We start from the raw sequence: 16162 nt of genomic DNA on the forward strand, positions 1-16162 counted from the left end.
CTTTTTCAAGGTTGATCCATGCTTATAATTTGGATATATCAACAAAGTTGAAATGGTAAATTGGCCACCGTAACGATTAAAAAAGCTGACGTTTCGAGCGTTAGCACTTCGTCGGAGCTCCGACGAAGGGCTAACTCTCGAAACGTCAGCTTTTGTAATCGTTACGGTGGCCAATTTACCATTTCAACTTTGTTGATATATCCAAATTATTTCGTTGCCCCCACCGACGCAGCCCCAAACAGTTTCTTTAGAAACTATCAGCCTTGATCCATGCTTAGTCGGAATATAGATTCCATCGAAATCTATAGGAAGTGACACTTTCAGTTAATCTGTTTGTTTATTTTGTTTGTTTTTTGTTGTTGTTGTTTTCAGCGTGGTGATTTGATTCTAGCTCTTGAGGATTATAAAATTGCAGCAAAGCTTTTGCCTTCGAAGACGGATGCCATGTTCGAGATAGGCCTCTTTCGTTTTAAAAACGAGTGAGTATCGAATTAAAATCGATCTTGTATCGATTATCAATTGCCTTATTGTGATCTTATGGGAGACAATGAAATAATCTAACGCAGAGGATACCTCCCATTCGAACGGTGTTGTCTCTGAGAAAGGTACGGCTTTGATTCTGTAGTGCTTCTTTCCAACCAGTATTAAAATACTTTTGAATGCCTATGGACTTTCCTAACGATCTTGACGTTTTCTTGATATTTGCTGAACACAGAAATTGGACTGCTGCTCTTAGAGATTTTACAGAGATTCTCGAGCAGGACCCAAAGGACTCAAAGGCTTATACTTACAGGGCAAGAGTTCACGCCAAGATGGTATGCCGTGTAATGAATAAATTTTTCCGCACTTAGAGCCCAATTAGCCACACCTTTCTTTCATGTGTCACCTGTGTTTAACTGTTGAAATATCAGAGTTAATGCAAAGCTCCCCATCTCCCTCCACCTCAACAATGTTACAGCTCCTTTGAGGCGCTATAACTTTCGGGTACAAAGAAGACACATGGTGAGTCAGTTTCATTCTGCCTTCCCATTGTTTCCTCAGAATGTTTTTGGCATTTTTGTTCGATAACGCTCTCGTTCCAGCTCTCCTCACAAAGGTATCGTGCGCACAGCTCTCATTCCAAACTCTTAAGCGCCTCTTTCACGTAGCTTCTTGCTTTCAGAAATTGCCAGTGGGGTTTCGGGGACTGGTAATGTGACTTTTAGAAAGAAGCTATTTTCCTAACCATACAGCAGTTTCTCTTATGTGGAGAATTTCCACTTTGTTGCAGGATGACTTTGAGGCTGCATTGAAAGACCTTGCTGCTGCTGTCCATTATGATCCTAACAATGCAGTGGCATTCTACCACAGAGGATGTTTATTGAGAAAGTGAGAAGTTACCATTACCAGTCCCATTTCTGTGTTAAAATGTCAAATGAGTGTCCTTTCAAAAACTGTTCCAACATACTTTCTTGTTCCAGAGTTCACCCACGGAGAGCTCTACAGGATCTCAGTGTGTCTCTTCTTCTGGATAATTCTGAAGATAATGTCAAAGCTTTTCTACATCGAGGAATTTTGTACACTGATTTGAAAAGGTAAGATTAAGCGTTGGAGTCAAATTGCGCACACGGCATGAAACAACTGAAACTATAGCTATTTTCAAATGGGTGTCGCGAAGGACTAACGCACGAAACGTCAGCTTTTAAACTCTTTACGGTGGCCAATTTACATTATCAACTCAGTTGATAACACCAAATTACAGTGTCCCGATTGCTTTGTTTTTGCTTCACTTCGCTTTGTGATTATTGGTCCAGAAAACTCGCGCCACTCTCTCTCAACCAATCAGATGCAAAACTAAAACCAATCAAGACGTGGTCATCCGCGTTTTCCCGCGCTTTGGGAAGTTTGCTTGGTTTTACTTTAGAATCTAATTGGCTCCTAGAGGTATTTTCCTTTCATCTGATTGGCTTTTGTGATAAGTTTGGTTTTGGTTTTTGACATTCAATCAAAAGGGCTCTAAGGATACTTTTCTTGAAAAGGAACCACTTCTTCCAGTAAGAGTAAGATTCAAACTCGTAGGATCCCACGGGTTAAAAATATCTCTTTTTTGGCAAAACTCTAAGCTCGTTTGCCTGGATACAGTCACCGAGTTATGTTCTTGGATAAGACTCGTCACTCTTTCAGTGCCTCTCTGGAGTTTCGCCTCACTGCAGGTTCCCCCCCTGCTAGTTCGCCCTCATCTCGAAGAGTTTGTTCACAAGATATTTCTACTTGTTTCCTTACAATTAAAAAGTGAAACTGTTTCTGACAGACTTACAAGTTATTTCCATCAACATGCAAGGGAATTTCATAAACCTATGAATGGGTGGTGGGGATAAACTACAACGTATTGACTTGCATATTATCGAGGAAGAGTAACCATCCACCTAACTGACAACTCTTTCAATCACCGTTTTCATCATCTTACAGATGGGAAGATGCTGTTCCTGATTTTGAAGCTGCACTTCAACTGGATTCCAATTTAGCCAGTGCGCATGTCAATGTCGGTTTGATCTGCATAATCAAATACAGTAATTACCATAAGTGAGCTCCTCTTTTTCTTTATCCTTTTTTTCTTTCTTTTAAAATCTAGGTCTTTTTTAATTGAGCTAGGCTCCTTTTTTACCTCCATGGTAACCATCCTAAATGACTAGAGTCACCTCCCTCGAACACTTTGTAATATTCTAATTGACATAGCTGTCGCAATGGTAAAAGGGTCTGTATCTGAGCAACTGCGCAACTGCGCACTTACCCCTCCCCTTGTTATCAGTTCATTGTTTTTTGGGTTAGGGGAGGGGTGGGTGCGCAGTTGATCAGATACTGACTTTGATCCAGAAGGGTTATGTCAAACTGAAACAAAAGTTCCAGTTTGATGATTCCTTTTTCGGTATTGGTGTTGTTTTTCCTATCAGAGCTGTTCGTCGATACACAGCAGCCATTCGAGTGGATCCGACATACATCAGAGCTTACATCTGCCGAGCAGAAGCTTATCACAAACTCCACATGGTGGGTAACGAGTTTTGTCTAATAGAATTTAAATTCCGATTCAGTTTGATGAGCTGTGAAAAATGTACTTCCAGCAGTTTCACGGTAGTTTGTGCCATGAGTAAATTTCTAGGCACGCAAATTGGCTGTTCAACTAGGTGCGTTGTTCTTTCTGTGTGTGTGGTTTTTTTTTTTTTCTTATGAAGAGCGGATTTTGGATCGAGTGTTGAGAAGATGTATATCTTATTAGACGTTTTGTTGTGTAGTATCGCTCAGTATTTTTACGAGATGTACCGTATTTTGACGAGCCGTAGGGAAAGTCAAAATACAAATAACGAGTTATTTTTAAATTGTCCGCCATTTTTTTTTTCGTAACTTCAATCCAATTCTTCGCCTGCGCGATTCGAGAAAACCTGTCTAACCACTTCTCTGGATTACAAATACCGCGTGATATTTATACTCGTCTATGGCGTTATTTGTACTCTACGGAGTGTAGTTAGATATCAAAATCTTATGTTGCCAATAAGGACAGAAGTAAATATTAAAAGCGGCCAATACTGCGTTTAAGTGAATACAAGCAAACTCTTTGAAGTGCGAGAAAAAGCGAGTAACCAAGTGGCGATTCGTTTTAGAGAGTGGCGGAGCTTTTGGATTCATCGCAGAGCGTAGAAAAGTAGAACTAATGTACTTTCGAGTTACTTTAGTCCCTCAATTGAAATTTCCCTGTAGACCTAATAGACCCGTCATCATTAATCGCTGGGGGGGGGGGGGGACGGAGGATATTGGAGGAGATTACATGGTCTTCAGGGGAAATAGAGGGGAAATCAGTCGTCGCCGACAGAGTAGAAAGTGGAGACTGTAGAATATTGACTTTCAACTAACTGACAATGAGAGGGGATCATGAGAATGTTTCAGAGCCTTACAAGGGAATTCAGATAAAGTTTTATCGTAATACAACCAAATTCATCGAACCTCCCCCCCTTCCTGGTGATGAATAATGACCGGTCCCTAATGGTCAACGTGTAGAGACCATCAAGAGCCATCGTCAACTTATACTTGATCTAGCTTCTTATTATCGTTGTGGTTTCCAGACTCAAGATGCCATCTTGGATTACACAAGAGTCATTCACATGAGACCGGATGTGTCAGACTACCACATGGCGAGGGTAAGTGCACAACTTCACATTCTCCTCTTTTGAATTTGAAAATCCTGGTGGAGGGGAAAAGTATTGCAAGAAGCAGGGGATGGGAAATGAGGAGACGGGAACCGTATGTAGGTATTTGGCCGACGTAAGTTGTCAGTGGGCGTTGCCAATCGGCATAATGTAATTTGATGATGCCATGCAAGACAGCGGTTGAACGTAGAGCATGCGTAAGGGGATCAATTTTGCCGGCCCCAAGCCACTTTCCTGAACAAAATTTGTAGCAAACATGAGAAACTATTGTCATTACGCAAAATATGCGAAAAAAGAAAAAATTGAAAGTTCCTGGAAAACTGCAAAAGGAAACGAAAGTAAAGAAAATGAAAACTTGAGACTTTTTAAATACAAAGATTATTTAGTATAAAAAGATATTGTTTATCTTGTCACGGGCGTGCGACAAAGAAAAAATTGTCAGTCCCCATAAGGAATCGTACCTCAGACCTTCGGATTCCGCGCTCGATGCTCTACTACTGAACCGCAAGGACTCCATGGTGACCAAGGCCCATTACGAAGTTTATATATTCTTATATATTCTTATTCTTATTCTTTGCAAAGATTATTGAATTGTATGTTAATCTGTTGTTTTATCATATTTTGTAGTGTGAACTGTATCAACGCATTTATACGTTTTCAAAACACTGCGACTTACTGGCTTGCGTAGTTGCTTATGACTTCTCTGACAACTTGGCTCTGATAGCCTGGAAGCAAACCACCTGTACACGACAATGTTTGCACTTGCGTGGACGTTTAGCCGCTGTGTTAGTGTCATGTACACGTGATAGTCTTGGGAGGTCTCTATGACGGTTTTTGACGGTGATCGAATCGCCAAAAGCAATACACGATTGCGCTAAAACACCTATATCTGTGGGAAGCGGAAGGGGCCCTCTTGAATGCATGAATAAAAAAGGCTTTGTATTTTCAGGGAAAGTTGTTATTGGAGGAAAACAAGTTAGAGCTTGCAAGTTTCCACGTCAGGTATGTTCGTTCATGATCTGTTTGTCTAAGTAATGGCGCGTCTCTTAACCTCTGAAGTCTTACTTTGTATCGAGTTTCTCATGCAGTCTTTCACTACATTAGGCAAGCTGCAGACTTGAACCAGGGACTAGGAGCATCGGCGACTCAACAAGCTGTAGTTCAGAGCTTCTTGAAAAATTTCGATCAGGTAATATAAACGTCATTGTCAGGGAAATGTTGCTTCGAGTCGAAAAGGCCAGTAACCGTTGTAATAACCAGTGACAATGATATCTGCTCTTAAACTGACAACACTGTCTTTAGTGTCCTCCTTGTCATATGGTTTTCCTTCCCTGAGCTCTTGGAATTTTCTCAGGGAGTTTCTTTCGTTCGTCTGCCCGTACACTCGGGCCTTCGTGCCTTCATTCCTTCGTTCTTTTGTTCCTTCGTCCATTTTACCCCATTTATGCCATTTTTAGAATTTCCTCGTTGATTAATTAATACCGTCTATTACAACTGATCGCTAGGCCATTGAAGTTCTCGAACGAGCCACCCGCGTGAAACCTATAGCACCATTATTCATTTTATTGGGTAAGACCAACATGAAGGCCAAGAGATTTGAGAACGCCATCAGGAGTTTTGAAAGAGCCATCGCGATCATGGTGAGTACGAAATAAGTCTCACCCTGTGGGCCTCACTCGCCTTGCCTGAGTGAATCTTACCGCAAAGTTAGTCTTGCGTTCCTGCTAATTCCCCCTTCTCTTTATGAAGAAATGGACCAAATCACGTGGAAAAAGTCAGAGTTGACTCCTGGGGCCCGTTTCTCGAAAGTCCCGGTAAATCAAAATTTAAAAAGTTGAAAAGCAGGTTTCGGCACCTAAACCAGTCCATTTTGTTTCTTTAGCGGATAGTTTTATTGTATTATTTTCAAACGTTTTGAAATCCCTATCTTGAATAAAAACAGAATAGCTTTACGGACCGTTAAGTTACCGAACTTTCGAGAAAAGGGCCCCAGGTCAACCACTCTACTGGTTTGACCCCTGAAGTACTCCCCGGGAGTACTCCCCGAGAGGTTGAAGTACTCCCCGGGAGTACTCCCCGAGAGGTTGTGTGTAGGAGTTCTCTCCAGCAGTGCTACAATTGTATTGTTATCAAGGATACATACGGGTTGTGATCGTATAATGTTGAAATTTTTCCTTAGACTCCGTGGAATCCTCGAATGGAAATGCCAATAGAAGCTGCATCTGTTCATTTCCTGATTGGCATGTGTCATTCAGAACTTGGAAGGCCACTTGGTGCTCTGGACGCTTTTAATAATGCTATTCGAGTGAACCCCGATTTTGCCGAGGTGACCTGACACACGTGACTATGTCATTTAGAACAAAGACAAATATCACAATGCGCCAGTGAAAACTTTAATCTAATAATATGCCAAGTGCTTTTTTACCAGAATTTGCTGTCATTTCGCAATCTGATTGGCCATTTGGCGTTGTCGATAAGAATACAGAAAACGCTGCTCGCGTCAACATGTCACACAACGCGTCACACAACGCGTCACACAACGCGTCACACAACGCGTCACGCACTATTATGTTAGAGAAGTTATGGTGAAAAAAACAAAGCGACAGTGGTTAAGCGTGGTCTGTACTCTTATCGACAACGATAGTCTTCATCGCAGTCGTCAAAATTTGTTGCGGACGCACTCGGCTGCGCCTCGTGAGTCTACAACATTGTGACCACTGTGATGACGAGTATCATTGTCGATAAGAACACAGACCACACTAAATCACTGTCGATTTGTCAAGCAGTGCGGGAACTATATAGCGAGTGAAGGAGTGACGACTGGTTTTTCTCTTGGATATGATTGGTTCAGAGGGTGGGGCGAATTTCCTTGACCAATCTTGGAGCGAAATAAAGAAAAGTCATTGCAATCCTGGTCTACTCTCTACACTCGATTACAGCAACTTCAAAATAAGTGTCGAAAGTAATTTGGGATTGCATTGGTTTAGCCTCACTTGGCTCTGTGATTGGTCAAGAAAACTCGCGCCAACCTATCAACCAATCAGGTGCGAAACTAAACCCAATCCCGGCTTGTTCACCCGCCCTTTTCCCACGCTTTAGGCAGTTTGCTTGTTTTTTGCTTTAAGATCTGATTGGCTCTTTAAGATATTTTCCTTTCTTCTGATTGGTCGTTCCAATTATTTTGGTTCGCATTCTACGACTCATTCGAAAAGCGCTCTAAAATTGCTCTCCATTGAATACTCTTCATCACTCTTAACATCCTGCGCTAAATTTACACTCTTCAAGATGGTATGGAAGGGAATTTCTGTGCGTGTTATAGAAGAAATTTCTGATTTTTGAGCTAAAAGGTTGCTGTATCTTTGACAGGCTTTCTATCAGCGCGGACTGACAAAGATGAAGTTGAAGCACGCAAAAGGAATCCATGATTTTAACCGAGCATTGGCCATTAAGCCAACACTTTTCCAGGTCAGCAGTAGGAGAGAATCGTAAAAGTTCCAATTATTTCTATAGTTAGCCCTAACAAACGTATGAATGTAGCCTTACCTCCCAGAAACCCTGAAATATCCTTTATAGAGAAAAAAAAAAAAGTGATCTTCGTGATCTACTCCAAAACGAAACCCACTTGAATCCACTTGAAAACTGCCTCACATTGTTTTCCTTTTTGTTTGCGTAAAGTCTGATGCATGTATACCCTGAGAAAAATAGACTTTTGTTAGGAGTATTTCCTCATCTATGTGATTTTTACCACTCGGCATTTTTACGCGCACCTAAGGTCTTATCTATAGACTAACAGTTTTTGTAACGAAAATTTCCTTCCGATAAGTTTCAACCTTCTAGATGCATTAAGCTGAGGGTGTTTTAAAAGGCAATATTGAAACTTAGGATTGTTTCTTGCGTTTTTCATTTGCGTGTTTCACACTATTTTAGCCCCCCCTCCCCTCCCTTCACGAATTGGGCGATATCAGTTCAATCACGTGACAGTTACTGCCTGCATAAGAAGAAGGTGGGGGTGTAAGTAGTCCACTTTTAGTCCAACTTAGAGCGGAGGTTTGTGATCAGATACAAGCGGGAGAAATCCCTCTAAACAAAGATCATTGCGTTACAATGCAAATATTTGTTGAGCAACTGTGAGGCGAAACGTGACATAGTAATGGCATTCCTCCTCAGGCATTTTTGAGTCGAGCAGCTTACTATGGTATGAAGGGACGCTACAGTAAAGGAATCATGAGCTGTAATGAGGCCATTAAGCTCCAACCCCGCAGTGTTAGGGCCTACCTTTACAGGTTAGTTTCCCACCAAAACGTTTGAGAATTGTAATTGGGTTCGCCGAGATAAGAACTCTATCATTTGCGCGGTGATTCGCGCTTGCGATGTGAAGCGTTACTGTAGCTTTGAAGGTTACAGATGTATGGTGACCCGTTTATTTTCGTACTAGTTGCCAGAGGAAGCAAGTCAAACTAAAAAACAAATACAGGTTGTTTTAAATATAGAATAACATTTGAGAGTTCAACGAAATGTAACTTACAATTCGTAGGGTATTCCATACATCTTATACATCTTTATGTGATCTCTGGTTGACCGTTATGTACAATATCGAATTCGTTGCGTCTTTAAATAAAAGGTGGAGGTTGGTGCCCAGACTCCCTGGGACAACGCTCTGGCGCCAAAACTATTATACACTTAGTGCAAATCACGCGGTGTGATATTTTAAGACTCGAAAAGAGCTGTGACAAGACGATGAACAATATTGGGTAATGTGATGAGCGAATGGTCCAACCGAAAGTGAAGGCGAAAGAACAAACCCGCGAGTGAACGACGAAAGTGCACACGAACTTGCAAACGAACAACAAACGGGCAAATAAGCATTTGAACGAAACGACTAATGACTTATGAACGCGCAAACGCACTACGAACAAATAAACAAATTTATGAGTGAATGAACGACAACGAAATAAAAGAACTGAGAAACGAAAGACAAACGTATGAATAAGCGCCAGGTCGAGGCTTGTGAGAATAGAGATTTGTCTTACTGTAACTTGCAGGGGAGCGTTGAAGTACAACATCAAAGCTTTCAGTCTAGCGGTTAAGGATCTTACCGAAGCTGTGGCAATCGACTGCAAATGCTCACTGGCTTTCTTCAACCGTGCTGTGTGCTACCATGAAATGAGATTCTTTCAGAAGGTTGGTACTGCTTCGTGAATACGTGTTTGATTTGAACTCATACCTATCTCTACATCAACTTCTAGGTTTGTTGAATAGGAAATCTGGTAAATTATGAGCTAGATCTTCGAACAAGGAAAGATTTTGTACTACAAGCGTGGGGCAAAGGAAATTTCTCCTCGACGTCCATGATCAAAATTAAATATCTCTCTTATTCTATTTACACACACGGCACTTTCGACCTTGTAGTATACAAAATGGCTTATTTTACCAGTTAGTTGCCTGAGGCTTATTCAATGGTCCAATCTAATGGTCCAACCCGATGGTCTAGTCCAATGGTCCAGTCCATTGTTGCAATCCAATGGTGCAGTCCAGTGGTCTGGGTTCGATTTCTAGTGGAGTCTCAGATTTTAATGCTGTTGCATGCTCACAAAAAAAAAAAAAAAAAAAAAAAAATAGAAAACAGTTTCCTTAAGCCTCAATTTTTTTTTCACAAATCCTTAGGCGCTAATGGATTATGGAACAGTAATGCTACTTGACGATTCTCCCAATATTAAGGTGAGCCTATTTAGTAAAGCTTACAACTCTCGGAAGTGATCCTCGTGTAACGTTTCCTTACAATATCCATATTTATTACACGACTCGGGCAGTCAGAGGGCCAATAACTAAAATCAACCAATCAAAATGCTCTATTGCCGGTCAATATTCTCTCAGTATTGGACCGGGCACTGTCCCGAATGGTCCCGAATGATACCGCACTTGTGTCCCTTTGAACTTCAGTCGTATAATAAATCTCTTATTAATCAAGCTTGCTCGGGACCGTACTGGAAGAATATCGGCCCTCGGTCTTTTTTGTACGGACCTCGCTGCGCTCGGTCCGTACTGTCAAGACCTCGGGCCGATATTCTCCCAGTACGGCCCTCGCGCTTGGTTGATAAGATATATATAATACATCTAACTGGTAATGAGAATAGACAGACATATCAGTCAAAGGGTGTTGTCTTGATTTAACACCAACATCTCTTAATCAATCCATAATAAAATATAAAGCAACCATATGAGAGAACCAGTAACAATAACAATGATTATAATTACAATTGATGTGGCGCAAAATCCGAAAGTTCTAAGGCGCTTGACAGAATTGTATTAAAAATCAAACAAACAGAATGGTATATTTACTAAGTAAAAGCTGAATACCGCACATTTATGAAGTAAAGGCCCACTAAGAAAGAAACGTGTTCAAGTGACTTTAAATTGCATAAAGAGGAACTGTTACGTCGATGTTATGGAAGGCTATTCAACACATTTGGTGCGCAGACAGCAAAAGCTTTGTCACCATATCTATTCATGTTAGAGAAAGGTATAAAATAAAACTTGTTGTGGAGAAGATCTAAGTTTACGTTTAGGAGAGTAAACCTTGACCAATTCACTGAGTGTGCTGGGACTAAAACATTGACAGCCTTACGAGTAAAAAGCAAAATGTTAAAAACAGTTAGATTATCCACGGTTAGCCAATGAAGATCTTTTCAAAACTTGTGTAATGTGATCATGATACATTCCATTTATTGAGAATCGAGCCGCGAAATCCTGAATCGCTTTATCTGATCTTGGTAGTATTAGGCTAACCCTTGCGGTCAAACGTCTGCATATGTGCAAAATATGTAGTGGCTAGGTGCCATGCTTTCAGGCTTTCAGAACTACGTTCTCTTACAGGAATTATAAGCATTCACTCAAATCCGTAAGTTATTGTGTCTCACAAGCGTTTTACTTTTTTGATAAAGCTTAAAAAAATGGTAGAGTAGCAGGATGCCAGTAATCAAATAAGCTTTCCGCTCGAAAAATTTCAAGGTTTCCTTTTCCTTACTTTTATTTCCTTCTACAGATATCTTTGGACACTTCCATTTTTACCCTCATATTTTGCGTGGCAGTGGTTGTTTCTTATGTTTTCCTTGAAAAATCTGGGCGGAAAATTCGCGCGTGGTCACTAAAGATTGGTCTCCTTGCGCATGCTCGACGATTGACCGCCGTGGTATAGGGCTAACTGTTAGTTCCGTACGGAAACTATGGGATTTTATCCTGTCTAGAGATCTGCTGAATTCTTAGGCTTACGTATTCTGTTGTCCTCGTTTTCCCGTCGCAATCTAGGTTCTGCAGAATCGAGGATTGCTTTATTACGATATAGATGACATGGAAAATGCTCTACAAGATTTCCTGGCTGCTGCAAAGGTACCTTAAAGACTTTCCTTTTTATTATCGTTTAGTGCCTTTGGTCGTTCTCTTTGTTTGGTGTGCTGTAAAGTAAAATTTGTCAATTTTTATCTTGCCTTAAGGTGTCGCCAAGCAACCCTCATATACGTCACACACTGGGTCTTTGTTATCACAAGTGAGTGCTGGTCGTCGTTCTTATCCAGAGTAATCCGCTGGAAAGTAGGAGGACTTCAGTAACGCTAGCTAGCGAAAGATCTGCAAGGGGTCTGGCACTGATTTATTAGTGCCAGACTCCAAGCAACCCTCTCTCCGACTCGTCTCAAATCTTCCTGCGGGCGGAAAAACGCGCGTCCAGCTGATCTAATAATGTTTGTTAATTTTTTATTTAGAGAACTCAAGCGGAGACGATTTTGAGACGCGGACGGTAAACAGAAGAAGAATAAAATCAATTCTGGCCTACTTTGACGCCAATGTATTCACAGTGAGGTCGTCGTTTTAACGTTTCAAGCCAACCTTTGCAGACCAAAAAGGTTTAGTGAGCATTAGAAATGAGAATTTAATTACCGGCTGCCGTCCGCGTCTCAAAAACATTTATGCTCAAGCTCCCTAAATCACGAGGACACGCTAGCTGGTATACTGTGGAAGTTATGACTACGGCTCCACCTCCAGCGAAATTCAAGCAGGGTTTGGGTTTTAATCTCGCCTCTGTGTGCAGCTAATAAAAGTCTGTGTTTATCAGGAACCTCACTCGGGGTCCCTGCTTTACTGTCGTTTCAAGAGATTTTCAGACAAATGTTTGTCGTTGGTAACATATAATATAAACAACCAAGGCTATGCCTGTCTTCACACTCCTCTGTTTGATGCTTTACTCAGGTTAAATCGCTTGGAGGAAGCTGTTTCGTCATACAACGATGCTCTTCGTATTGATCCGTTCTTCGTTGAAGCGTACAATGGACGTGGAAATGCTCTGATGGATTTTGGACATGAAGATGGAACTATTCTGGGAAGGTGACTACTAAGATACGTTCTCTTGTTTTCTCGACCACCTGCTAACATCTTTATGTAGTTATTTACCCTTTTGTGTTCCTGTTACGTCCCCTCACACCTCCTGCCTGTCCATTTACCCATCTTTCTGGATTTTGTCTATTTGTCTACTACTCGATCCACCCTTGCCCTCTAACGGCCTTCATTTCTCAGCTTCCTAACTTGAAATGATCAATACAGAGGACCACGCACAGGAAAGGTTGTCTACTTATAGTTTATTGAGTAGAAAAGACAAACAAGGAGTTTTCAGCATAACCGCTTGCTATCGAAGTATTTTTTTTTTCTTTCCACTGCAGACATGATTATTTGAAGGCTCTTCACGTGAACCCACTGTGTTTATCTGCGCGAGTGAACTTGGGCTACAATTTGCAGGTATTGATTGCTTAATTGATTATCAATTACCTGCGAGCCTCCCTTTTTCACAGGCTGCCTCACTGACTGTTTGTGTGAATGGTGGGACGGCTGACTGACTCCCTGTGTTGCCGGCTGGTTAATAGACTGACTTTTTGACTAAATGACTAACTGCCTGACCGACGGATTAAATAACTGACTTTTGACTAAATGACTGACTCTCAGACCGACAGATTAAATAACTGACCTAGTTATTGACTGACTGGCTGGCTGACTGACTGACTGACTGACTGACCGACTGACTGACGGACGGACGGACTGTCTGTCTGTCTTGCTGATCATCAGTCTGTCTGTCTCTGTGACCGACTGACGAGCTAGCTGGCTGTCCGAATGACTCGGTGACCGAAGAACAGATACATGGATTTAAAAACTGTCTTAATGGGTAATCTATGAAACATTCGATTGTATGACCTGGGATCAATTTGTGGATTATCTTTTCTGATTCCTTTCGGTTCTCTCTATCAGGTTGAAGGAAAGTTTCAGGCGGCATGGAACCAATTTTCCGCTGCGATATCCATTGATTCAGGTCAGTGAGATTTAACTGAATTGGTTTGTAACTCTGGACTGGTGCTGTTTGTGTTGTTGGTTCTATTATTATGCAGTATACACGTTTGGATGCTAGTGAGCTAAGCGAGATAGGGTGAAAATTCGTAACCTATCTGCATGACAGGACTGTTAACTATAATAATATCTAATACTACTTAAATATAAATGATCAATATAAAACAATAAAAGTGTCAATTGGCCCAATACTGAGATGTTTTTTTCAGCTCTTAAAATATCCTTAACTTGAAATGTTCATAAAATACTGTTCATAAAAACCAAATCATAATGTCCTTAAAGTTCTTACGATGTAACCAGTTTAAATGTTCTTGCAATGTTCAGAGTGCTATTTAATACAGCTTTCTGCATTCTCAGCAATATTTCTTTGTATCTTGTACCAAAGATGCCCTTCATTTCAGTTTCCATAACTTTAGACCATCCTCCAAGTACATCTATAATGACGTTTACTTGTGAGATCTTCTATTCTGGGTGTTGTTTTGTCATCACAAGTCTAAGTGCTCCATACTTCTTGGTCTTTTCTTTGTCTTTGTTGTCTCTGTTTTTGATCCAAGGGCAGCTCATTTCCACCATAAGTACCTTCTTGTTTTTGTGGTCGATGAAACGTGCATCCACACGATTAGATCGTACATATGTAGGATCAGCATATACTGGTACATCCCAGTATGCCTCAGCATCAGGTGATTTATAAAGAGGTTTGGGCTTCACATCTGAGAACCATGGCGGAGTACTATCAGCGAGCTCTAGGTCTTTGAGCATCTCAAAGAAGAACACTTTCAAAACAAAATTGTGCCTTTCTAAGTACTTGGACTGAGCTAATGATGGACATCCAGCAAGTACATGTGCCATGCTCTCAAGACCATCGCCACACATTCTACTTTTGACATCATTCTTGTCCGTTGTTTCAGTCTTGTAGGCCATGTAGACCTTTGTTGGTGTGAGCTGTTCGTACAGTTCCATGATGCCTGCGATAGAGTGGGTAGGAGCACATTGCCATTTATTGAGCCAAGCAAAACAATTTTCATGGCTCAGTTAATCATCTTGCCATCTTGCTTTTAAAAGACTTCCTTGCCACTGTGGATCTTCGACTTTTTTGACAAGTTTCTCATTTACAACTTTCTTTATATGCTTCCTGATGTGCAGATCTTTGGTAGTTATCTCTGGTTCTTCTGTTGGGCTACATGATGGTTCAGTGGTATTCAAGTTCAGAGTTGTATCCAGTTCGCGGGGTCTGGACTTTCATAGAGTTTAATTGCTGCTTTGATCTTGATCAGCTTATACTCTCGCTCAATGGCTCGTAGTCCTCGTCCTCCTTTCTCCATAGGTAGATATAGCACCGCTATGGAGCTAAGTGGATGACGCCCTCCATTTTCACAGATGGTCTTTCTTGTTTGTCTGTCTATGTCACGCAACTCAGCAAGTGGCCAATGCTGGGTCCACATGGGGTATGTGAGTGCTGGAAGTGCAAACTGGTTTGTAGAAAGGACGCGGTTAAAATCAGATAGTGGGCTCGTCCAAATCACGGATAATCTTCTGAAGTACACCTTTGCAGCCTCTGTAAGTGCTTGCTTCTCGTCTTGCATAACTGATTCTTTAATCCCCAGAATCTTGTGGTTGGATCCTGACTCGAGATTCTTGACCACTGACGTCTCGTTGAGTTTGACGTCTTTGGCATCTTGGACTTTTTTACCTCTACGCACATGAATGACGCTACACTTCTTTGGGTTCCAATGAAGTCCCATATCTTGCATTGCAGTGCAGGTTGATCGAAGTACCTGATTTAGTTTAGTTTCAGAGGCAGCAAACACTTTCAGATCGTCTACATAAAGTAAGCGTGTTATTCTAGTTGATAAAGGCTTAGACAGTCTGTATCCCTCTGTAGCATTCAATATCCACGCAACAGGGTTAAGGCACAGTGTGAAAAGGCGTGGACGTAGGGCGTCGCCCTGAGGCTGTCCCTTGTGAAATCTGATGAGTAGAGACATCTATATTTATACAGGATAGCCCCTTTAGTGTAGTAAACACTGGTATCAACGGAGGTCCTGTTACCCACCCATCCCATACCCACCCATCACACCCCAGGGGAGGACATCCATCACACAATAATCTCGTGCGCGGGAAATTAACGTCTCCTGCCCCTAACCCTGCAGGAGACGGAACCTCTATTTATTCGTCCCTATCCGAGAAGACTAGAATATCTAATCATTTCTTGATGTCATAGAAAGGTAGCTTATTCTTCTTACTTATTTTAAGACTCTGAGTGTTGGTCCGGCCGGGGCTCGAGCCCTCGACCTCCCGCACAACAGTCCAGCGGTCTATCCATTGAGCTAACCGGGAGGCGGTTGGTGGTATACGTTTCGCTTGTTTGCTTTGTAGTCGCTACGATCTTAGTTTTCCAGCTTGCGCTCAGGTGTTTTATCACTTTACCAATCCAGGCGGGTACCCTGTGTACTTCCATCACCTCAATCAACCAGTTATGATCAACAGAATCATACGCTTTCCGAACATCAACTCATGCCATGCTTAAATTGCGTTTACCTCGATGACAGTCCCGAGTGACCATCTTATCAATCATAAGGTTGTTATTATTATTATTATTA

General features: G+C 41.5%; 1 protein-coding gene and 1 pseudogene across 2 annotated transcripts in view; one reads left to right on the forward strand and one right to left on the reverse strand.

The window, feature by feature from the left end:
• Window positions 1–16162, forward strand: part of LOC111321417 (uncharacterized) — a 46656-nt gene that overhangs the window by 24587 nt on the left and 5907 nt on the right. For both annotated transcript variants that reach the window (XM_088734651.1, XM_088734652.1), the window contains exons 29-48: window positions 373–479; window positions 716–815; window positions 1271–1368; window positions 1461–1574; window positions 2449–2562; window positions 2931–3024; window positions 4095–4169; window positions 5128–5180; window positions 5283–5367; window positions 5684–5818; window positions 6358–6504; window positions 7545–7643; window positions 8346–8461; window positions 9221–9359; window positions 9843–9896; window positions 11484–11564; window positions 11669–11721; window positions 12420–12554; window positions 12887–12962; window positions 13467–13527. In XM_088734651.1, the coding sequence (XP_088590777.1) occupies window positions 373–479; window positions 716–815; window positions 1271–1368; window positions 1461–1574; window positions 2449–2562; window positions 2931–3024; window positions 4095–4169; window positions 5128–5180; window positions 5283–5367; window positions 5684–5818; window positions 6358–6504; window positions 7545–7643; window positions 8346–8461; window positions 9221–9359; window positions 9843–9896; window positions 11484–11564; window positions 11669–11721; window positions 12420–12554; window positions 12887–12962; window positions 13467–13527 (1936 nt within the window). The remainder of the gene's footprint in view (window positions 1–372; window positions 480–715; window positions 816–1270; window positions 1369–1460; window positions 1575–2448; window positions 2563–2930; window positions 3025–4094; window positions 4170–5127; window positions 5181–5282; window positions 5368–5683; window positions 5819–6357; window positions 6505–7544; window positions 7644–8345; window positions 8462–9220; window positions 9360–9842; window positions 9897–11483; window positions 11565–11668; window positions 11722–12419; window positions 12555–12886; window positions 12963–13466; window positions 13528–16162) is intronic.
• Window positions 13543–15004, reverse strand: LOC148722344 (uncharacterized; annotated as a pseudogene).

This window comes from Stylophora pistillata, chromosome 10 (genome assembly GCF_964205215.1).
Source record: "Stylophora pistillata chromosome 10, jaStyPist1.2, whole genome shotgun sequence".
NCBI classification, from domain to species: domain Eukaryota; kingdom Metazoa; phylum Cnidaria; class Anthozoa; order Scleractinia; family Pocilloporidae; genus Stylophora; species Stylophora pistillata.